The following is a 23621-nucleotide window of genomic DNA, read 5'->3' on the forward strand; positions in this document are numbered from 1 at the left end:
AAAATGCATATAGAAAGCTGTTACTTAATGCACTTGTTTTTACAGAAGTGGGTGTAATAATTAAAGTAATTGAAATAAATATTTAATATGGTTGTCAGGTATTAAGAGCCATATGGGGAGTGCTTATGCTTGAACAGACAGATGTGTAGGGGGGGAACAGTGGGAGCTGGTATTAGGTTGAACCAGAACTCTTGAAGAACGCTTGAGATTGCAGCTTTGATAATTACCCCTGAAGGATCAAACAGAATGATGCCAGATATCGATGTGAGAGTGAAATGTATGATCAAAAATGACGTGAAGTCGAGCCAAGATTTTCCTACTCTGCAGGGTACTCCTCTGAGTCTCTGGATCTCATTTTGGCAACTACAGCCTTACACAAACAGAACATATAGGAATGAGTGTATTTGGAGATGTCAGATTTAGCTTTGAGAGGCTGCGTGTAAATGTTGATTGTAATCCTTCCTGTTTGTGTCTCTGCAGGTTATTGTAATGGCTTGTCGAGAGTTTGAGATGGGCAGGGTAAGGCTGTGATATTTAATCCCCTTGTGTATGTTGGAGTGTCGTGTCAGTGCATGCATGCAAGTGCATATATGTGTATGTGCGCACATCTGTGCTTCATTATTTCCACCAAGGTCGGAGTTTGTTCTCTGTCCTGTCGACCCGTTGGTCTGTTTGAATATCTACAAAATGTTTTTGCTCAGTAAAATTAAAGAGAAGAAGTGAATAATTTTTTTCTAAATTTTTTAGTCTGACATTTAAAGTGACAAATTTAGATGTCTGTCCAGCCTTGGTGGAGGTATTTCTCCTATTTTATGTGTTTTTCTTGCCTGTCTAAGTGTGCTTGCATATTTGTGTTTATGAAAAGACTGAGAGGTCGCTAAAGGCAGTTACCGAAGCCTTGAGTCAATTTGAACTGAGGTAATATAGTAGTAATGTGTGACTGATAGCTCAGATAACTTGCATATGTGCCTGTAAATGTGTGTTTTGCACATACGGGTATATAAAGTTCAGTATGTGTGTATTTTTAATCTGTCTTTTTCGGTAAACGTCACTGTCGACGCTCCACGTGTCACATTAATGTCTTATTTCAAGAGAGAAAGTGTGTGTGCACAGGAAGCTGTGGTATTTGTCTGGTATTTTGTTCTCAGCCAAAGCTAACTCCTGTTCTTCTCTGTTTAGAAAAAGTGTGAGCGGTATTTCCCGCTGCTTGGGGAGGAGCCCATGAGTTTTGGCCCTTTCAGAATCTCCTGTGTAAGTAGACAAATCTCTAATATCACAGCTGTGTGTGTGCAAAGAGTGTGTAAGGAGAGTGCTGGTGGTGGGGGGTCTTGTTTTTATGGCTCCCGCATTTCTCACATTTTGTTCTAATGACCATTCTAGTCGAGGATTGTGTAAATGTTCTCCCTTTCCCTGTTTTCTAGGAATCAGAGCAGGCCAGAACAGACTATTTTATCAGGACTTTGATGGTGGAGTACGACAATGTAAGTTCTGACTAATTGCTCAGTCTGTTTTATCCTCAAAAGCCCACGTTATTTAACCTTTTACTGCTTGTATTTGAGACGTTGAGATGAGAATTGATCATTGCTGCTGGGTGAGAAAAATATAATGCATCCCCTGAGATTAATCGATTACTTTTGAAATGATAATATTAAAATATCGCCCACACATTCACTTTCTACTCTTGGCCTGCTGATTCAATCTGCCAACCTTGCATCGACCCTCCACCTTGTAAAGATATTCCCCCGTGTGTCTCCCTGCAGGAGACTCGGAGGATAACACAGTTCCATTATATGAACTGGCCAGATCATGACGTCCCCTCATCGTTTGACTCCATACTTGATATGATCGGACTAATGAGGGAATACCAAGAGAATGATGATGTCCCCATATGTGTGCACTGCAGGTAGGCACAGCACAGACATACCGTGCAGAGACACCAACACCAATCCACCCATGTGTGCATGCACTGTAACTACGGCAACGTTTAAAAAAAGATTGCAGATCAAGTAATTAAGTAATATAAGCAGTATAAGGACAAAATGAATTGAGAGTCCTGAATCACATTCTTATCTTAATTTTGCTCTTCAATTGACTCATGATGATGAATGATTCATGAGATTACCAGGGGTTTTCTGTGAAGAGGCAGTAAAAATGCGCAACAGGTGGCTGGCATGAGTTTGTGTGTTTTGAAGTCAAGTTTCAGCACAGCAGAGAAAAATTGCAGTAGTGCTGAACCCGCTGTACAAACACACATCTAATCCTGGCAAAAGCTAGATTTTACATTTTAGATCCAGCTTCTGTGTACTGTAGATTAGGTTGACTTGTTTTATTTGACATTGCATTGTTTCTCTTGACTAATCTTGTTGAAAACTATAATATATAGAAAATATATTATATAGAAATGTAATCTAAATTTAAAAAATGTAATATGGGAGAAAAATGAACATTGGTGTGTCTTTGAGTGTTGCCACCTCTGAGGAAAATGGTATCTGTGACAGCTCCAGATTGTTTTACAGTGGATTCCTTCAGCAGCTATATCATAATGTAACCCGTCTAATTACAGCTTTGGTGATTAGATAAGATTGCTGTAGGCTGACAATTTAAACATTATTTGTCTCAGAGATGACCGCACCATTACCTCCAATAAAGAACTTATAATGGTGAAGTAGTAACCAAGAAAACAAACAACACGCTTACTGGTGAGGCTGTAGATTCGGATCCTCTGCTGCACACATGCATGGGTATACACATAGTACACACACACACACACACACACACACACACACACACTGTCTCCATGTGTGTGTAATCAGGTATAATGAGCAGCCTGAGGACATTTCCTGGTTCCTCCGTTACACAGCAGGACTTAAAGCTGTGTCTCTATGTCTGTAAGGATGCCTTTTGTGGGCGGATGTGCACTGTCCTGCATGTGTGTGGAGAAACTGTGCTTGTTAGAGCAGCAGAGGCTCTCTGACAGCATGAGATAAAGTTTTATGATTTGATGTGTCAGACGTGATGCCACATAGTCTCAGCGTTTGCATAGCTCCCGTCTCCATCCTGTCTGGACAAGGGGTTGTTGCTTACAAACATACATGTGGTTGAGAGTTTGTCCCCTCAAGAGTAGAAATCCAGAGCTGATATTTGTGAGGAGCTTGTTTTTTTTTAGTGGATTTATGTTTGGTATGAAAAAGTGTGTGTCTGTGTTTTAATGCATGTGTTGAATCTAATCTGTATGACTGTGATTGAACAGTGCAGGCTGTGGGAGAACGGGTGCTATCTGTGCTATTGACTACACATGGAACCTCCTCAAAGCTGGGGTATGTGAACACATAGATGCTCCCACACATACCTAAAAAATATTTGTACAAATACACACACTTTTCACACCCTAAATGACAAGATTCAAGTGAGATTTAACCCCTTTGTTGTGTTGTGTGCTTTGAAAGAAAATACCAGAAGATTTTAATGTTTTTCGGTTGATCCAAGAGATGAGGACGCAACGACACTCTGCTGTTCAGACCAAGGTTTGTTTTTGTTTGCACACAGAAAACTGCATTGCATTCATACTGCTCTGAGGTCTGTTAAAGCTAACTGAAAAGCAACATTTAATACAAAGTTATTGGAGGAACATGCAGAGGATATGAAACATGCTAATGTGTAAAGCCACCTTTTCCATGCCTTAATACAAAGAACCTGGGAGCTGAGGTTAACATAATGTGATATTTCTCCAGTTTTCAGATGAATTATGAAAAAAAAATGTTTTAGTCAAAAAAGAAAAAAAGAACACTAAGTTCCTTCCTCCTGAGGTCCAAATTTGGTTTTGGAAATGAAGTAAGTAGGTTTAAGTAATACTAAACCTGCAAGGTCCTTACATATATTGCATGACAAGCATTTCCTAACCAGCTGCATCATGAAAACACATGATCGAATCTGTAGTTTGGGCTCATTTTGTCCGGACTGAGGGATAAAAATGATAGAAAAAGGAAGTGTAAATAGGACCAGAACTTAACTGCAACAAACAAGCCAAGAGGAGAAAACAGGAAGTCACACAGAGTGACAGGTCACTCATTCATTAGACAGTTTTGGCCATTTTCATCTTGCATCATCAGCGCTACGTGGACCCATGTGGGGGAATCAAATTCTGTTAACTGACAGCAAGTCACACAGCACTTTGATGCTTCTAATGTGAATATCTACATTTATTTCTGTTCTCTCGAGTCACATAAAACCCACAAACAAAAGCTGATTGTGAGCATTATTAGTATTATTGGACTGCATGTTATGAATAATGAAAAACAGGAAGAGACAGGATGAGAAAGAGGTGTCTTGTGCAGCAATATTACAACTGGGATTCCTGTGGGATCAGTATCCCACTTTTTGAAACACACAAGGGTTTGTTTTAACTGAACCAATCAGTTTAGGCGTGAGAGTACCCTAAGGATTTATTAGTGTTTGTGTCTTTCGGGTTAAATCAACGGTACTTGGGAGGTACCTTAGAAAAAGAGTTATTCTGTTATAGCTGCGTTTTCTCAGTCACGCAGCCTGTTAAGTCGCCTCACACATGGCTGAAAAGTGGTCTTGGCCTGTTTAGCAGAAGTTGACACAACCTCGCCATTTTTTATAACTAGTTCAGGTTGTTTTGCCATATTATTGACGGGTGTTTGCATGTTTTTTGTGGAGTTCGCCGTGATGGATAAATGATCCTCAGCTTTGTATCTTTTAAGCGAGATTCAAAATAACAAGAGCTTCTCAGCCTAACAAAGCACCCAGCATCCTCTGCCGTTTTCTCCCTCATTTATGTTGCTCCCTCTCATGCACATGTGCTAACATTGAGGTGGAAAATGAGCCCTGTTAGATAAATTGTAGAATTGCCTTGATGCACACTGACACAGGATTGAATTTAATGTCTCAGACCAGAGTTCTGCTGGAAGCCAGTAACTGTAATGTCATTTGTGGAGCAGCACACTTTACTGCCTTACCGGGAAAGTAATGAGATGAAATCAGTGTGCATCGGTGAAGGTCCTGCTATTGTTCTATTGTCACTCAGGTTGTATTTCATAGCCTTGTAAATTGATGTTTTTGAGTGGATGAGGATGTTTATATTTTTCTATTAATTTGCTGAAAGCCTTTCTTTGCTTTTTCTCTCCTCTCCCTCTACTTCATCTCTCCTCTCTGTCTTTCTCTCACTAGGAGCAGTATGAGTTAGTTCATAAAGCGATCGCTCAGCTCTTTGAGAAACAGCTGCAGCTACTGGAGAGCCCCACCAGCACGCAGATACACGATGGCATGGTATGACACAGACACACACACACACACACACACACACACACACATTGGGCATGCTGTCTGGTGTTCAAGAAAGACAGGATGTCGCTGAGTAACACACTCGGAGTGGGAAAAAAAACACAAATAATTAGTCACAGGGGAGGGAGAGGGTAGGAGGAATAGATGAGAGTGGAAGAGAGGCCTTCAGAAAACTTAACACAGACAGTTACAGAGTTTGTGCCAAAAAGAGAGAGAGGTCTCTCCTCTACACGGTAGTCTCAGAGGACTGCAACAGTTAGACCTAGTTAAAAGAGCTAGAAAACAAAGCTTTGCTCTGTCACTCACCACTGGCCTCATTCTAGTTTACTTCACACTGTCCCCCAGTGCCCACAAACACACACATCAACAAACACACCACATACGAACTGTCCTTAATTGTCCCTGGTCCTCCTCTCATCGCACCAGAAGTCCAACCAAACCAGAAGGTTCACTCACGTGACAAAAACAACATGTTTAGAAAATCAAAGACGCTGTAACAAATCAGCAGCTTTTCTTATAAGTAACGCATTTAATGAGTACATTCTTTGAAATCCAATCTGGTGTTGGAACACTGCAGGCAGACAGATGAAAAAATGACTCCAGAAAACACTAATCCATAGCCCCCATCCGTCCCTCATCATTAGAGAAGATACTTTTAGCAACATCTCAGCAATTTGTGAGCTTTTTAATCTTATGTGATTATAAAAAGTAGCTACTCTACCCCACTCCTGCTGGAAAATGTAGTTGCTAACGAGGTTGCTCCCCCACACTGCTATGTACAGTAGATATGTGAAGATGAAGAGCCAGACAGCCAGAGGAAAGAAGGATCTGTGTGCCACACTGACAAACCTAAAGACACTAAGGACACAGGGACGACGGGAGCGTGCATTGGCATGGATCCAGGAGTTAACTTCCTGCTTAGGAAGCTCTGGTGACATCATCCCTCTCCCATAATGCACTTTGAGTCTGAGAATAGACATCCGTTAGGAAAGGGAGACCCCTGCGATTGAATTTCACATGAACACATGCAACCATGTTTACATTAGAAAAGACTCTGACACACCTTTTAACCCCTAACCTAAAACCCTAAAATATCTTTCACTATCTCTAGAATGGGGACAGGTTAGTCCACCTCCTGAACTGTACTGAACTGTACTGTACTTTACTGTACTACACTTCTAGAAACTTTGGGCTATTAATCATTTGTCAAGAAGAGGAGTGGCATTTATGGAGGAAGACGACAACTCCAGCAAAAGTTTGCTGCTACCGATTATCTAACAAAGTTACAAGTCCAAGAGTACACTGTGCACACACACATTCACATGCACACATCGGGTCAGCAAATCATTATGTGCTGTACTGACTCAGTCCATACACACATTGACTCATGTCCAGTCAGCCATTGTTAGTGACTAAAACACCCACATAGGTGCTCTCAATGGCAGTATGAACAATAAGCCTACACATGCACACATCCCACGCATGTTTTTCTGCTCACACGCAGCCGCCATTGTTTGCGAGAAGTATTCCTACCAAAGTGATTCTCACAACGCGCACGGACGCTCTTGCACAGCCAAATGAGATACGATCGGATCCTCTGTCTTTACTGTACGTACACTGAATCAAGTTCAGACAGATGCACAGAGCTGAAGTGGCCTGACTTGCCCCTCCGTCTTTGAGTCTATGGCGATTGAAGTTGTCCCGTCATCTTCTCATTATCAGAGTGGAGAGAGAGAGTCAAATTAATGAGTCACGGGGGAAGAGAGGGGAGGAGGAGGAAGAAGGAGAGCGATAGTCAGGAGGAGGAGGGCTTCTTTCAGAAGCGATTTTGATCCTTCAGTGAGGCAATTTCGTCGCAAATTTTCTCTGTTACGGAATCACGTAGGTGAGAAGAAAAAGTTAGAGGAGAGAAGTACGAGAGAGAGGTGCTTTACATTTTATCAGTGATTATCAAAACTACAGTGTGCACTGAAACTGGCTTGTGGGTTATGCAGTCTCGCCAAAAATTAAGCTAATTGAAAAACAAGAATAATCATCAGTATAGTGGCATCATGTAGATGATTTGACAATTATCAAGGTCAGTTCCAGCAAGAGTGTGTCTTCATATGTCTCCCAATTATACATGCATGCACAGAAACACATAGAGACTCTCAGGCCTGCAGTACGTGCATAACAAAATCACATTTTGAGTGCTAATGTATCAGGAAGTCGCAAGTCTGTGTGAAAATCTGAATACTTTTGGTACGCATTTTGGCACGCACTGCAGAGTACACAGATGTGAGGCTACTTTTAGGTGATAAAAAGGCCATTTTGTCCGTGAGAACATGGCTTCATATGCGGCATGCAGACTGTTTTTTTACATGGCGTTACTTTAAAGAGTACTGAGCAGTAGAGCCTGACCAAATCTGATAACAATACATAAATATACAACACAAACAAACATTGTTTCCCTTAACCCTTAAATTTGGTTATTAAGGAACTGTGACCAACAGTTGAAACATAAGCTTGCTGTCTAGAGGACAAATTATGTAATTGACCCACTGTTTCTAAACTACCTCTTTGTCATTTCTGTAGTGCAATTTCTGTTTCACATGGCGGCTGAGCGGAGCAGTGTAGCAGGCTCCTTGCATATCAAGCCCTGGCTTGAAGTTTAAACTCAAAAGTGTGTGTTTGTATATTTTGTTTGTGTGTGTTGATTGTCCAGGATGAAAGCAGTCCGGATAAAGCAGGCCACCAGCCGGATGATGAAAGATGGGACACACCACCTCCAAAACCTCCCCGCATACGCAGGTGAGACACATTTCATGTTTGGGCTTTTTCACACTTTTTAGCTCATGATCTCATAAAGTTCACAAAACGCTTGCAATCCAAACTTGCACAACAGATGTAGCTGAAGAATGAAATAACCCGCACTTCATACCCTGAAGACTCTCCACACGGATGAATGAACAGGCTCATGCAGAAGTGAGCAGTGGGTGTGAAGTGGGTGTCATGCTTTGTAGGAGGGACGCAAAAAAAAAAAAAAATCACAGCACAACAGTTTGTATGAAGCGCACAATGAAAACATATTAGACTAACCAAACAGAAGCAGCAGGCGTTGTTTTCCACCTCAAACGAACCGCAGCTTTCTGACACATGAGTTCCCCGTCGGCCCACAGATGCACCCGGCCTCCACTTTCCTGAAGTTAACTTCTCTTTAGCTGTTAGCAAACTGTTGTGGCCTGAGGAGGAGCTGTATTTATAGATCATTTTGCAACACTTACCAACACTCTGCAGCACTACACAGTGTTGCATTTACCACAACCCCAGGGCTACTTGAAGTAGATCTGCTATATCTTTCATCTTCTTCTTCTCTGAGAACGAAAGCACGCTTTTTCACACTTGGATATGGTTTCAGCCACGTACAGTCTTGTATCTGTTATATACATTAATACATATATAAGATGCCCCCTCTTTCTTTTGACAAATTTTCATTCTCTCTCATCTCTCTACTTGCTTCTCTCCCCCCTCTGCTCCCCTCTCCTCTGATTTTGCTGGATGTGCCCAGCAGGGGTTGTGCTCCACTTTCTCTCCGCCAGTTCATCTTCAGTCCCTCTGTCCGGCTTCTTATGATTTATCCACAGGAGGCTGTTAGTGCAGCGATACGTACAACTTTTTAAACAAACCAACAAGATAGAGGCTCATAGAGTTGCCTCAGTACTGTTGCTTTAATGCCACAGAGGACATCTTGTTGCCTGGAGACTGTTTCACTTAATTACCTGTTGCTAGAAGCATTGTCTAAAAATGTCCAGTTTGACAGCGTTTTGTGCGTCCGTGTGAATCATTTGCTCTGTGCTTGTCCATGTGATTTAATTCATACCTTTTCATTCTTTACTCTGGACCGAGCTTCATTTTAATCCAATCTTCGTTCTCTTGCTGCTAAAATTGACGTGCTGTTGGTGTGCTTAATTTGTCGACTGCACCAGCCGGTTTGATGGGAAAGCAAACATTTTTCGAGGTCCTAATTTTGGGATGTTGCTGCAAGTGATCTGTTTACTGAAAAGTGTCTTTCCTGCTCTAAGTAAAACATCTAAATTTGATCTGTTGCCATAATAGGAAGCTTTCCTGGAAGTGGGACAGCCCCCGACTGTAAGGAGTACGTGGGTTTCTCTCTCTGTTTGACTCTTAAATCTCACACTCAGTATGTGTCTTTCTGTCTTTGTGTCATCCCCCGGTTTCCTAAAGAAAAAAATGTCAAGGCCTAGTTTAAGCCTCAGAGTATTCTAGTGATAGTGAGAGCTATTTTTACCAACATAGTCCACATTCTGTCGGCCACACTCCCCCTGGGTCACTTCAGGAGTTTAAGTGTGTGTGTGGGAAATTTTTGTTGCGTGTGTTAGAGAACGAAGCATACTGCAGAAACTCCAGTGAGGCTGGCATCAAGGTCACAGACACTGAGTCATGGCTTTTACATACATGCACACATACACAGCCACACCCTAAGGACTCATATCCTGCCTGTGGCGTCTCAAACATTGAAAACTGTCCAGTACCAAAAGCTGGCATGTGATGTTTTGTCAAAGTCTTAGTCTTGTGGGCTTACTGAAAACCCTTGAAAACAAATAGTTCCACAGTAGAAACATGCTAGAAATGTTAGAAAAGGAGGGCCAAAGGACCATTCAAACAAAAGCAGAGTAGTATTAAGTATTAAAATGACATTAAAATTAGAATGATGTTAATTGATGTAATATTAATGTAAGATTATTAAGGAAAATAAAGCTTGTTAACATAAATTCATATGTTATGAAGGTTTTTTCCAAGTGCTGTGCAGTGTGATTCTTTGCTAAGGAGAATCTGATCTCCTGCAGAGAAACCTAAGGCCTTATTTTTGGACCCGGTACATGTCTCCTGTGGCAAATTTGCAATGCTTCACTGTTAATTCTTATCATTTTGGCAAATATTGATAATCATCTGCTCCAGCAAGCTGACACACACTTTTGTTTAATCAATGGTCTAAATCTGTGTGGTCTGAGTGTGTGCGGCTCTCTATTTTTCTTGGTTGTCCGTATGAATCTACCCGGAGAACAACCTGAAACCAGGAAGTGTCTCTTTAAGCTCTGTCACCTCCTAGCACTACTGTGAACCAACACTCTGATTAAAAATGCAGCATCTTACCTCTGGAGTACATGCGTGTGGAGGCCACAGTGTGCTGGCTGTGTGTGTGTTTGTGCATTTATGCGAGTGTAGGTGGTGTTGGTGCGTGCATTTGAAGTTCTTGCGAGGCTGGAAATCTGTGTGCTCACACGCATGGGTGTGTGTCTGTACATACATGTGTGCGTAATGTTTGTGTGGCCAAGGTTTGCTCTTCAGTGTGTCACCAGCATGCCAGCGCAGTGTGGATGCTTGTTGTGTTTTTATGCTTCAGGGTAAATGTGGAAGAATTTGGAGTGCATTGTGGGTGTGGTGTGTATGATGCTCTTTGAAGCATGTTTAAGGTCGTCAAAGTGGTCACAGATTCTTAGAAATCCTGTCTTTTACACACAGAAGCTTTTCACATATTTCAGGATAAATCTGGCTCTGTACTGCAGGAATATTGAGTAACACTTTAAGTCCCAGCATTTAGCTTTTACAAGCAGCATATAAACATTTAATAATTTTTTTCACACACTATAATAAAGTCATAGATTTAGGTGTGTCAGTGTATAATATATTTCAACCATTAAAACTTCTCCTTTAATGACATTTAATATTAAAACTGTCTTTTACTATATTGCCATTCCTTTCCTGTTTATTCCCCAATATCCGCTTACAGCTACAGTAGAAAGTGTACTTTTGCACCCAGAGAAGCAATGAATATAAACATTTTCCAGCTCTAAAATAGATGTAGGAGGAGCAGTTTATTTTTTATGTGTCTGTCCACAAAGCTAAAGTTGAGGGGATCAGTGTGAAAAATGGCAGGCGTGATGTGGACGACTTGTTTCCAACAAGCCAAGTAATTCTGGTCATGTGGTAAAACGGTAGACCATGAACATCCAGCGCTCGGTGAAGTGGTTGTGTCATAGGAGAGCGGATGTTTTTGGCAAAGGTTGGAGAAAGTTGAATGCTAGTGTTGTTTGTCAGTTGTGGCCGCTGATGCACAGATGCAGGTTTTACAGTTAATTAGCGCAAAAGCCATTGACGTTTGCTCATTTTCCACAGTTGCACAGATTTGTGTTTGTTAGCGAAAGCTACTCACTACTGCTGCTTTTCATTTATCCACTTGACGCAAAGCCTCGTGATATTTAATACGTACTTGCATTTTTCATGGGTGTCCTCTGATTTGAGCCTGTGACCTCAATTTCCGTCATTCTTGTTGCTGCAGCTTATTTTCTTTTGCTGCGAATTATTAGTGTTTGCTCCTGTAATAGCTCCGCTCCCCCGTAGGGATCATTTAAGTTTCATCTTATCTTATCTCAGAGGGACACAGGGCCTGAATAAACTCTGTGCATCTGAATGATTCATATCCCCATGGAAACAGTCAGCACCAGTGGGAATCATCTCTGTTGTTATTATTAAACGTATCTTATGCTTGCTCAGGCAATGAAGATGATATGGAAGACGAAAAGCTCATGGATCATTTATTTTTTCATTAAAGAGAGCTCCAGAGGAATAATGGTGTTCTTGCTTAGATAATGTTTAACCTGGAGGCAAGAAATGACCAGTAAGTGTCCCATAAGAGATAACTTTACGTTATGTATACTGCGATGCTGAGGCTTTTTTGATTAAACCTTTTACTGTATGACTGCAACTCCGAAGCTGATTAAGAAAAGGAAATCCCCATTCTTCTAGCTTGCAACTTCTCTCAGTGTCCTCACACACACACACACACACACACACACACACACACACACACACACAGCATCATGTGCAGTCCTATGTTAGCTCTTGCTTCAGTCATGTGCTTTTGTCTTAGCGCACCACCACATCCTTGCTTTTTTGTTTCTTTCTGCGTGTATATTTGCATGCATATGTAAATGTATACTCTATAGAGTGGAAGGTAATCGTATTGTGTAACTTTCCATTGCTGTGTGGCTGGTTTGTCACAACCTCAATATCCTGTATATGATTCATAAACCTACACTGCGTTTATCTATAGGTGTTTATAAGTCAATATGTGCATTACCAGAACACACGGTACTGTACTGTGTGTGTGTGGAGACACTGTACAGCAGAAGTCACTATTCTGTATTGTAGATACCACACTATGCTTCACTAACTCATACATTCACTAATTAGCTGGTAGATGATGTCATAATTCATGTTCTTGTACATGAATTATGATCTTAAAACCTAACCCTTAATAGCCCTAACCCCCCCAGAATAAGGCATTAATAAGTGTTTTATAATTACTAATAATGAACCAATATGCTACTAATATAAATGACAAGTTAATGGTGAATATTTGTACCATAATGTAAAGTTTTACCAAATATGGGGTAAACTATGTGGTGGTGATCTAGTTTGTTTTCAGTTTGCTTGACATCGACAGATCATGTCCACCTTAAATCCACAACCCTACAGTAACATCGCAGGACCTGCACGTTGTCTCAGATATACCATGAGCATGTTGTTAGTTTTTTAAATCCTGCCATCTAGTGGTGGAATTCTAGCTGGACAAAATGAACAGAAACTCACTTTTAGTACCAAATAAATTCAGTAAGTTCATTTCATCATCTTACTTTCATCATTTCTTGTTAGACAGAGAATAATTTAAACTTGGATGTCCGAATGTCTGGAAGTTGTCTGAACGGTATGATGAAATTCTTGCCTTTTTATCATTTGAACCACGGACTTTAAAACTTCACTTTAAGGCACCACCAGTTTCTTTTTTTCTGAAGCAAACAGGCTTGTACTTTAACATTCAAACAGCTTGTAATAAAGTGTAAATGCCAAATATTTTGACATGCAAATGAGAATTTTCCCTCCCAGTCTTATTCTCTGTGAATGTACAAATCTGGCTTTGAGTTTGGTGTTTTAATTATAGTGTCTGTAACATTTTGGGCTCTGTGAGATGGAGATGTCTTATTAGAGAACATCAAAAGTCTGTCTTAGCACATAATATCATTCAATGAAAAGCTTGTCTGATATCTCGTCTTTTTTTGATGTTAACTGTCACTCTCTCTCTTTCTCTCTCTCTCTCTCTCTCTCTCTCTCTCTCTCTCTCTGTCTTTAGTTCCCAGGCAGAAGGTGACGTGAAGGAGGAGATACTCCAGCCCCCAGAGCCTCATCCCGTACCCCCCATTCTGACCCCGTCTCCCCCGTCAGCGTTCCCCACCGTCACCAACGTACGGCAGGACAACGACCGCTACCACCCCAAACCCGTCATACATGTCCTGGCTACCGCACAGGTGAGCAGCAGCTTGTACTGTGTGAAAATGTATCGCATGAAGCTGACTTTTATTCTTTCTGGGTGTAAGAAATGGGGCCGCAACCAACTATTTATATTACCGATTAATCTGTTGATTATTTCCTTGATTAATTGTTTGGTCTATGAAATGTCAGAAAATGGTAAAATATGTAAATCAGTGTTTTCCAAAACTCAAGTTGACTTCCTCAAATGTCTTGTTTTGTTCACAACCCAATGTTATTCAGTTTGTAGTGATAGATGCACAAAGAACCAGAAAATATTCAAGTTTAAGAGGTTGGAATCAGAGAATTTTGACAGTTTTTCTTGCTCTTACTCAGACGGTTTTATCAATGGTCAAAATAGTTGCAGATTGATTTAATAGTTGACAATTAATTGATTAATCGTTGCCACTCTAATAAGGAATTGCTGGATCAACTTGCCCTAAATACTGACTATGGTTCCCTTTCAGACACATGGATGATTTCTTTTTTTTTTTTTGAGGTGATGTCTCATTTTTTATTTCCTCTTCCTTTCAGAATAAAGACGTGGACAAGCAGCAGAATCAGTCAGATCCCAGTCCCAACATGCAGACGAGTCCCTCAGAGCAGAAAGACCAAGATCTACTAAGTCGAAAACAGCAGACTCAGGTCTCAAATCTAGATCTCAATGAGAATTACAACAACAAATTGTCTTCAGCGTCGACAAAGTCAGAATCGGGCCAAAGCCAGACTCCAACGTCGCCCCTCTCCCCTGCTGTTGAATGTTCTGGTGTTCCTCGGATCGAGAGGAAGCTGAGCATTGAGATCAAAAAGGTGCCATTACAGGAAGGACCTCGTAGTTTTGACACTTCCTCCTCCGTTGGAGTAGCAGGCGGAGTCAGCAGCAGTTCAGGCAACAGCACGGTAGTGCTGCAACGAAGCCACGCCTTCAAAGCCCGCACTGGCCAATCCCTGCTGACATCGAGCTCCTCGCTCTCAGAGGACTCGGGCACGGAGGGAGGAGGAGGAGCAGGATGTGGGGAGAGCCAGACAGACGGAGGCGTCCTAGCCAGGCCAAACCACCTCCCTGTGAAGAGCGAGAAGGGGGAGACACCGGGAGGAGAGAAAGCGGAGGCGAAGGCTGGCCATGCAGCGTGGGCTCAGGCCTGCAGCAGCCCGGAAAAACAGTTCCCCAAAACCTCCTCCTCTTCCTCCTCCTCAGACCGCGTCGGCCCATCCTCCTCCTCCTCCTCCCACCTCTCCTCCTCCTCTTCCTCCTCTTCCTCCACTCCCGTTAGGACTGCCCTGAGTTTCACCAACCCCCTACACTCCGACAACTCGGATGAGGAGGGGGACGGAGAGATGTCCGGAGGAAAGGAGGGTTATCGTACTAGCGTGTCCACGGCGACGGCCATGGTAACCGCATCCCCTCACCACGGAGACCAGCAGCCAGTCCGGAAGGTGTTGCCCATGTCGATCGCAGGGCAGGGCTCTCCGTCACCCTCTGCAACCACAGCAAGTATGTCAATCAGCTGCCTTTATTTAATGAGTGAAACTAATTCCTTTAACTAACAGGCAATTAACAGCTATAAAGTCACATAAATAGACATCTGGATTAACTACAGGACCAGTAGGACACACCTTCTCATTCAATTCATTGGTTTTTATTTAATTTTATTATTTTTTACACTGTTGATTAATACCGAAGACATCAGAACTATGAAAGAACACACATGAAATTATACAGTAAGCAAAAAAGTATATTTTATAAATATAATATTTAAGATTCTTTGAAGTAGACACCTTTCATTCTCTCAACCAGCTTCAAGAGGTATCTACCTGCAATGCTTTTCTAAAAGTCTTGAAGAAGTTTCCTTCACTCTGTGATCCAGCCCGTCCCAAACCATCTCAGTTGGGTTCAGGTCGGGTGATTGCGAAGGCCAGGTCATCTGATTAATTAACACTGGTTAAGTGAGCCTTGAATTTTTAATAAATTGTCAACAGGGTCACCAGCAAATTACCCCCACACCATCACAGCTCCTCCTTAATGCTTCATGCCAGGAACCACACATGCAGATACCATCTGTTGGTCCCAGATATGACATTGCTCTCAAATTCTGACTCATCAGACCAAAGTGCAGATTTCCACTGGTCTAATGTCCATTCCTTGTGTTTCTTGGCCCAAGCAGGTCCCTTCTTGTTGTTGTCTCCCTCAGTAGTGATTTCTTTGCAACAGCTGGACCCTGAAGGCCTGATTCACACAGCCCTCTTAACAGCTGATGTTGAGAGGTGCCTGCTATTGCAACTCTGTGAAGCGTTTATGTGGGCTCTAATCTGTGGTTAATTGGTAATTTCTGATGCTGGTAACTATACTCTTGGTTTTCCTGTCCTGAGGCGGTCCTCATTAGAGCCAGTTTAATCATAGTGTTTGATGGTTTTTGCGAATGCAGTTGAAGATGTATTCAAAGTTTAAGAATTTTTCCAGATTGACTGACCTTCATGTCTTAAAGTAATGATGAACTGTCATTTCTTTTTACCTAGGAGAGCAGTTCTTGCCATAATATGCAATACTGCAACACTACCTCTGCACAACGCAGCTGGTCTCAAACGGATTAAGAAAGAAAGAGATTCCACTAATGAACTTTTAACAAGGCACACCTGTTTATTGAAAACCATTCCAGGTGACGACCTCATGAACGGTGTGCAAACAGTGGCCACACTGAAGAATCTGAAATATAAAACATGTTACTTTGTTCGTTTCTGTTTACTGTATAATTCTGTATGTGTTCTTTCATATTTTTGATGTTTTCACTATCAATCTAAAATGTAGAAAATGATAAAAAATTAAGGCAAAACAGTGAATGAGAGGGTGTGTCCAAACCTTTGACTGGTACTGTAACTGGTTCATTTTAGCTCATTTTTGAGTCTAGTTCTTCTTCCTAAAACTCCTGTAAAGGCACTGAGAGTAGCTCTGACAACCCATTGTCATCATTCATGCACACATACGCTCAGGGAAACCTCACAGTAGAGTCATTTTCTGGGTCAATAAGGAGACACGTCTCTGACAGACCACATGCTAATGACATGTTCGTATCTGTCACCACACGCTGTGTTATACCGCTCTTACTGCTGGGTAAGGACAGAGGCATGGTGAGACAAACAGGAGACATGGAAGAAAGGAAGGATAAGAAAAACACAAACAAACAGTGAGATTGTTCCAGTCTCATATGAAGCATGGCTGTATGACTAATTGGTTGGTTTGCGAGGAATGCTGCAAATGTTAACAGGCAAACATCTGTCAAAACAACTCGACTCTTTCTCTTTCAGCTTGTGTGTGTTTGTCTAAGTGAGTGGATTTGGGAGAGCGAGGGAGAGCGAATGAAATCCTGTTTTTGTGTGTTTGTGTTTCAGTGCAGTTGTGTGTGTCTGTGTGTGTATGCAGAGAGCTGTGTGTGCATGTTGGATGGTGAAGGATCAACACTGCATGATGCTGATAAATACACCAACTCTGTGTGCACGTTGGGTTGAAAGGAACAGCGTCACACTTGTCTGTGCATCGGTATGGCCTCACTGTCATGATTGCAACGATGAGATGTGGTTTTAATCTTCTGGGGACTGAGATCGCTCCTTCTTCTTTGTTGATTTCAAAATCATGAGATTCTGAAATCTGATTCTTGCTGTGATCGTAGCTGACATGGAATGTGGAATGGTTTGAACTGGACTGTGGCTTGGAACGGTTTTGATCTTGAATGGGTTCAAAGCTTGATGAAATAAGACTCACCTGCATTTTTAAATACTTGGATTTCACTGTTAGGGTGCATGATGTCAATCAATCAGCAGCAATATAAACTAATGTATGTTTTAATTAAAAATAAAAATAGAATCTCATGGAACAGGAAGATGTAGATAGGGACAGGAGCAACAAAAGACTGGGAAAGTTGTGGAACGCTCCAAAAACACCTGTTTGGAACATTCCACAGGTAAACAGGTTGATTGGTAACAGGTGATAGTATCATGATTGGGTATGAAAGGAGCATCCTTGATGTTGACTGCTTTGTGAACACATGATTGTATAATGATATTACTACATGAGCTCAGGAACACAGGTAAAACTGTAAACACAGTTAGTTTGCAAATGAATGCATTCGGTTTTTATTTGTTTTATATTGCATCCCAACTTTTTTGGAATTGGGGTTTTACTAAGGAATTCAAAGCCACAAGATAAACTTAATTTGAAGTTTGAGAAGAAGTTTTTCACAACAAAGTAACACGTTTCTGTTGAATAATCACATTACATTCAAAAGTTATTTTAGCCATTTTAATCTGTCATCATGCACTCCTGAAGTATTTCCAATGTTTAAAACGAAATGCAGAAATATTTGCCTCACAGTCCTGAAGTGGACTGTCTTGCGTTCTGGTGCTGCTTGGCTTTCTGGCACATTATTTATTTGGGCTGCTGTAGCGCTTTGTTATTGGTTATGAAACGCTGATGGCTGCTGTTTGATTGGTTGCAAGGATCTAACGACTGCTTGTTGATAAGTTGATTGAGCAAATTGCTGCTTTGTGGTTGGTCAAGAGGAAGCTGGTGGCTGCTTGTTTTGCTCAAAACGACTTACCAGTCATTGGAAAACAATTACAAGACATTTAAACTGTTAAAAACTGGGTAGCCAATGCATGCAAAGTCTGAGGTAAATGTTGCAATTAAATATGTAAAACATTACAAATATACAAAGCTAAAAAATTTAAATTTCATGATGAATAACATTCTACCTGTCCCATGTGAAACTCTAATAGAAATGATAAGAATACAAACAACATTAAACACAACAATGAAATAGACAATGAAAATGTCAAAAGATATGCTTTGCTATCAGTGGAATTACTATTTTGAGAATCAGTATTCAATAACTATTAGGTAGCTGAACACTTAAACTTGATAGCACTTCCACTGTTGTCATGTTAGTGAAACTCTTTAGGCCAGTTCAGTTTCTCTTTGAAATACAAGAAGCAGGTGAATTCTCATGAGTTCCCTCTGTGAGATATTAACTGCCTCAAACCATCTTTTTTTTATTCCACAATCTTTGGCTTTGAAGCTGGAGTTTGTAATTGCATCGTTAACAGCACCTCAGTTAAATCTTAAACAGCGATATCATGTTGTCTTCATTGGCTGTGGCCCTCATCGCTTGTGGCGACATTAACCTGCTGTACAATCACTTAATGTTTTCCTGAAAATGGTGCAAGGCAAAGATGAACTAGCATCTAACTGCGGCCTTCATTAAGACTAATTTCACACTAATGGATGCTGATTTATGGGCTTTCCTAGGGCAGTCTTAAATGCAGTAGGAAGAACACTCAGCTTCAAATGAGTAATTCCCAGTGGTCGGGACCTCTTTAGACATGCAGTTAAAAATGGTTTTCATAAAAAGGGGTAGCTGTTGGGGGAGAAAGTGTTTTTATGTCTAGCAATTTGAGTTGGTAGAGTTCAGTTAAGACCACGAAATAAGACACAGTGCTGTAAGATGAAAGCAAGTCAGTCACGGATGATCTACGCTCAGTTGCCAGTTTATTAGGTACACCCAATCAACTCTAATACAGTTGAGTGTAACAGTCCTCTAACAATTCAGCCTGATGATCAATTTAGAGATGGTCCTGATGAACTGTATTGCATCATACTGACAGGTGCTTCTGTTATTTTAGGCTAAATTACAGAAGCACTAAACTTCTTGCAGAACTGTTGTATTAGACTGCATTCGTTTTACCTAGGTGCACCTAATAAATTGGTTGCTGAATGAACATATCCTGTATATTTAAATCACACAATCAGATACAACCAGCACAGTGTGAATGACTGACTCCCCCTCCAGATGATTGAGCGAAAATATGATTAAGGGGTGAGGCTTCCTTCAGAGTCTAGCCAGGTCTCAGCAGGAAAGACACACTCACGATCTGTAATAAGGTCATTAATACAAAATAAATTAAAAAGAGCCATGTTTATTTTAGCTGGACAGTAGATTAAAAGTAGCTTCCTGTCAAGGAGATCAGGCCCCATAAAGGTTCTGCTATCAGTGCTGCTGTGTTGGGCGGAGAAAATTGATTTTGCAAACAATTAACAGTCGTTCAGTTTCTTAAGGCGAACAGTCATGATCAGAGTGAGTGTCCTCACACTCTCTACAGACACCCTGTACACCCGGCCTGATACTTTTAATAACATGTGGTGAGAGGTAATAAACACCCTCCGCTGTGAGTCTGTGGTTCCTCACAATTAATGAAAAGGTTGATGGAAATCCAGATCGGCATGCCTGGTGTCTGAGTGCATCTTGTCAAATTCAAAGGGCTTTATTGGCATATTCAGACACAGCACTGCCAGAGCAATGAATCTGACATTAACGTATGATATATTCACAACACTGATAATGAATAAAAACAGTACATGTATGTAATATTTAACAAAATCTGAATATCTAAGTGCTTTTGAAACGTCAATGCAACAGCAGATTTAGACTTTCTTTGTTGAAAACCGTATAAACATAAAAATTCTCATGCAACATATGCTTTTTAATCATTTACTGCTGACAGATTTATGAATAAGTACTCCCATCAGTACCATGCATTGGCTAACTCACTTAATTAGGTGCTCTGTACTTTCATCATAAAACCCATTATAACTTTATATTAAACAACAGTATATCATTAGTCATGATGAAATCTGTCCATCTTTGTTTTAACTTTTAAGCTGTGAGAGGTGACTAAGCAGATTTACTCACAACTGAGCTTCCTTTAGTAATCAATCAGTTTGTGGGCCTAATATGCTGCTATCATCAAGAAGGATTCGAGGAAGCACTCAAGCTTTTCTCTGCATTGTTTACATTTGACTGCCGACTGCCTTTCTTGTCTCTGTACTCGGCCACTTATTAACGTTGCTTTTTATGTGACCTCTGACCTTTTTAACCCAGACTGCTGGGACAGCGATGACTCCCCTCCCCCCCTCCCTGCGAGAACCCCTGAGTCCTTCATACTGGCCACAGGTGCGTTTGCATTGGTCAAGATTCACAGGTGTGTTCGCTGTGGATTCACTGGGTCCCCTCCTGGATACACGCGCTGGTGTTTTGTTGTTATGGCTGGTCAAGAAGGTGGTGGATCGATGAGTATGAGCATTGGGTAATAGGTACTACTAATAGTGCTGACAGTGGTTTGATTGAAGCCATCATTAGCGGTTGTTGCTACAGTTGGCATCCTCTGATATGAGTGGAAAAAGAGATTTGTTTTGTGAGTTTCTATCAGTTTCATAACACTAGGGGGCAGTATTGGTACTACTTCAGACCTGCACTGGTTTTGGAAAGGCCATCTTTGACAGAGACTATGGTCAGTCACAAGCTGTGTCCCAATCCTTCCTACATGCGGGTGGTGGTGAAACAGCTGCAGAAACACATCAGAAATTATTACATTTTTGGAAAATAATTTCCACTCTTGTCATGGGCAGTGAGATTCTAAAGGTGCAGTACTGTATCATTTCCTGTTAGTATAAAACAGCTGATTTCTCAAAAAACATTAGTATGTAGTGCACACTGTATGCAGTTTGTGTGTTGTGTGGGATTGAGACAGAGCAACACTTAATTGCTTTTCTAGTGGTTTAGAAGCGGGTGCATACAGACATACTGCATTAAATGCACAGCGACATGGTAGGAAGTGAGACCAGCGTCATATCTTAACCTCATTGTCATCGTCTGTTTATGATCGGTGAAGGATCCTAGCTTTCAATCGTGTCCAGTGGTTCAGTCTAATATACAGGTGAGCATAAAGCTTTAGTGCACCTTTTGCCCCAAGTGTCCTCAGTGTGAGGCTGAACTATGGAGGGAAAGTGTGGTTTTAATGGAGGTGACCGAACAAGGAAGTAAAACGGAGGGATTCAGTGAAGGATAGTGAGTTTGAAAGGGACATAAAGCGTATAATCGTGTGGGAACGTGTGTGGATTTTGCTGAAAGTTTTTGTTCATTTCTCATCAGCTGTTCCTTTGTTAAACTCCCTCTGTCTGTTGCCCTCTCTGTCAGACCCTCTGGAGATGAAAACGTCAGCCTCAGCTGAATGGAGCGGTTCACATAAAGGTATGAACACACACATCTTTCTGTTTATCTGTGTACCGGTGAGTCTCTGCGCTTTTGTTTCCCCGTGTGTCCGTGCTTAATGCGTCTTCACAGCAGTTAGCCGGCAGAGCAGAGCAGGAAACAGTTCTTCAGTGTTTTACAAATTAGCCTGCATGCGATAAGACTGACAGCATTTGTCAAAAGGGCAGCTGTGAGAGCAGGAGAGCGAGTAATAACGAGAACGAAAGAGATACAGAAAGAGAGAGAAAAGGGGGAAACGATAAAAACGTGTATGTAGAGAGGCGAAATGAAAAATGTGTGCGTACGCTGATCCACGCTGAGTGATGATGGTTACTGCCAATTTACCGCTTCAGGAGTTTCAGTGCATGTGTGTTTGAGACAGACGAAATAATCGAAAGGGAATAACTGTTAACTTGAATTCTGCAATGCTTTTTTTTACTAGCTATGAGTATAACTCAATAGGAGCATTTAGAAAGAACGAACAGTTTGGTTTCATTTACGCTCGTGCTGATAGCAGGACTTTAAATGTCATGAATGATGAACATGCAAACGCAAGTTCCTTGGCAGAATTTTTTTTGAGCGGTTGTAAAATTTCACATATATTAATGTGTGTATTCCTCCTATGTGGCTGGTATAGCCTGAGGCCTACATGCATTAGATCAGCCAGCTGCCGCAAATGTATCATAATAATACACTAAGAGATGTCAAGTCAAACCTGATTCTTAAATGAGCTGTAAGAAGAAAACTTATTTGATCTTGTGTTAAACACTTTCAGTAGGCTTGAAGTTAAATGCTAGTGATAAGATACTACTACTATAATACATTGGAAATAATTACAATTGTAGCAATATAAGTCCTCTCTCAGGGAAGCTAATGTAGTTTAAATAGGTCTTATATCACTAAAGTTATTATACAACACCACTGATATCCACACAGTGCTTCCAGCCCATTAATCTATGTGTGTGTGTGTGCGTGTGTGCATGTGCGTGTGCTTGCCTGCGTGTAGATATGTCAGAGTGCATTAAGAAGACATCTCCAGCTGACCCTGCATCTGCTGGCACCACAGCAACAGACAGCAAGGCAGACCTGGGTGGGTAAGTCTGCTGTCTTCCTTCTTATACATGTTTTTTTTTCCCTGTGACTGGACGCAGTCATCAGGTTTCCACCAGGTGACAGATATAACCCAGATTCCTATAAGTTGTGACGCTGTGTAAAACAGAATGCAATCATTTGCAAACTGTGTATACTAACAACGGTTTTATGAAGTGCTCCTCAACCCATGCAGTAATCTCCTTTGTACAATCATGTGTTCACAAAGTGTTGAACCTCGCTCCATCCTCGCTTGTGAACGACTGAGCCTTTCCAGGATGCTCCTTTCATACCCAATCATGATACTATCACCTGTGACCAATCAACCTGTTTACCTGTGGAATGTTCCAAACAGGTGTTTTTGGAGCGTTCCACAACTTTGCCAGTCTTTTGTTGCTCCTGTCCCAACTTGTTTGAAACATGGTGCTGCATCACAATCTTAATACTTATAATATTATAAATATGTTGTCTTAATGCTGTTTTCAGTTGAGTATATGTTAAAAAAGGATTAGCAAGTTGTCACATTCTGTTTCATCGATGTTTCACTCACCTTTTTGGAATCTTGGTTGCATTATTTGCTAAAGTGATGATTTTATTTTTTAGTCTGTGCAGAAATTTTTGCTGACAAACACGGTTTCTATTAATGTCATCATTTTTGTGATGTGTGGCATTGCTTTTGCTGATTAGAAACGTAGCTTTGGGCTATGTGCAGAAAATGTGTGATTGTTTTGAGACCAGGCTTGAATTGAAGGCACGTTTCCCTCCATAGGAAGACACTTCTGG

At 41.2% G+C, this 23621-nt stretch overlaps 1 protein-coding gene across 3 annotated transcripts in view; it reads left to right on the plus strand.

Annotated features, from left to right (window-relative positions):
- ptpn12 (protein tyrosine phosphatase non-receptor type 12) overlaps positions 1-23621 on the plus strand; it is a 43373-nt gene that overhangs the window by 17122 nt on the left and 2630 nt on the right. Inside the window, exons 5-17 of one of the 3 annotated variants that reach the window (XM_041964173.1) lie at positions 481-519; positions 1180-1251; positions 1422-1481; positions 1761-1903; positions 3251-3317; positions 3447-3524; positions 5191-5289; positions 8009-8094; positions 13496-13670; positions 14206-15166; positions 20601-20672; positions 21696-21749; positions 22756-22843. In XM_041964173.1, the coding sequence (XP_041820107.1) occupies positions 481-519; positions 1180-1251; positions 1422-1481; positions 1761-1903; positions 3251-3317; positions 3447-3524; positions 5191-5289; positions 8009-8094; positions 13496-13670; positions 14206-15166; positions 20601-20672; positions 21696-21749; positions 22756-22843 (1994 nt within the window). The remainder of the gene's footprint in view (positions 1-480; positions 520-1179; positions 1252-1421; positions 1482-1760; positions 1904-3250; positions 3318-3446; positions 3525-5190; positions 5290-8008; positions 8095-13495; positions 13671-14205; positions 15167-20600; positions 20673-21695; positions 21750-22755; positions 22844-23621) is intronic. The other 2 variants (XM_041964172.1, XM_041964174.1) reach the window with 2 other exon arrangements.

The sequence above is a fragment of the Chelmon rostratus genome, chromosome 22, assembly GCF_017976325.1.
Source record: "Chelmon rostratus isolate fCheRos1 chromosome 22, fCheRos1.pri, whole genome shotgun sequence".
Lineage (NCBI taxonomy): Eukaryota > Metazoa > Chordata > Actinopteri > Chaetodontiformes > Chaetodontidae > Chelmon > Chelmon rostratus.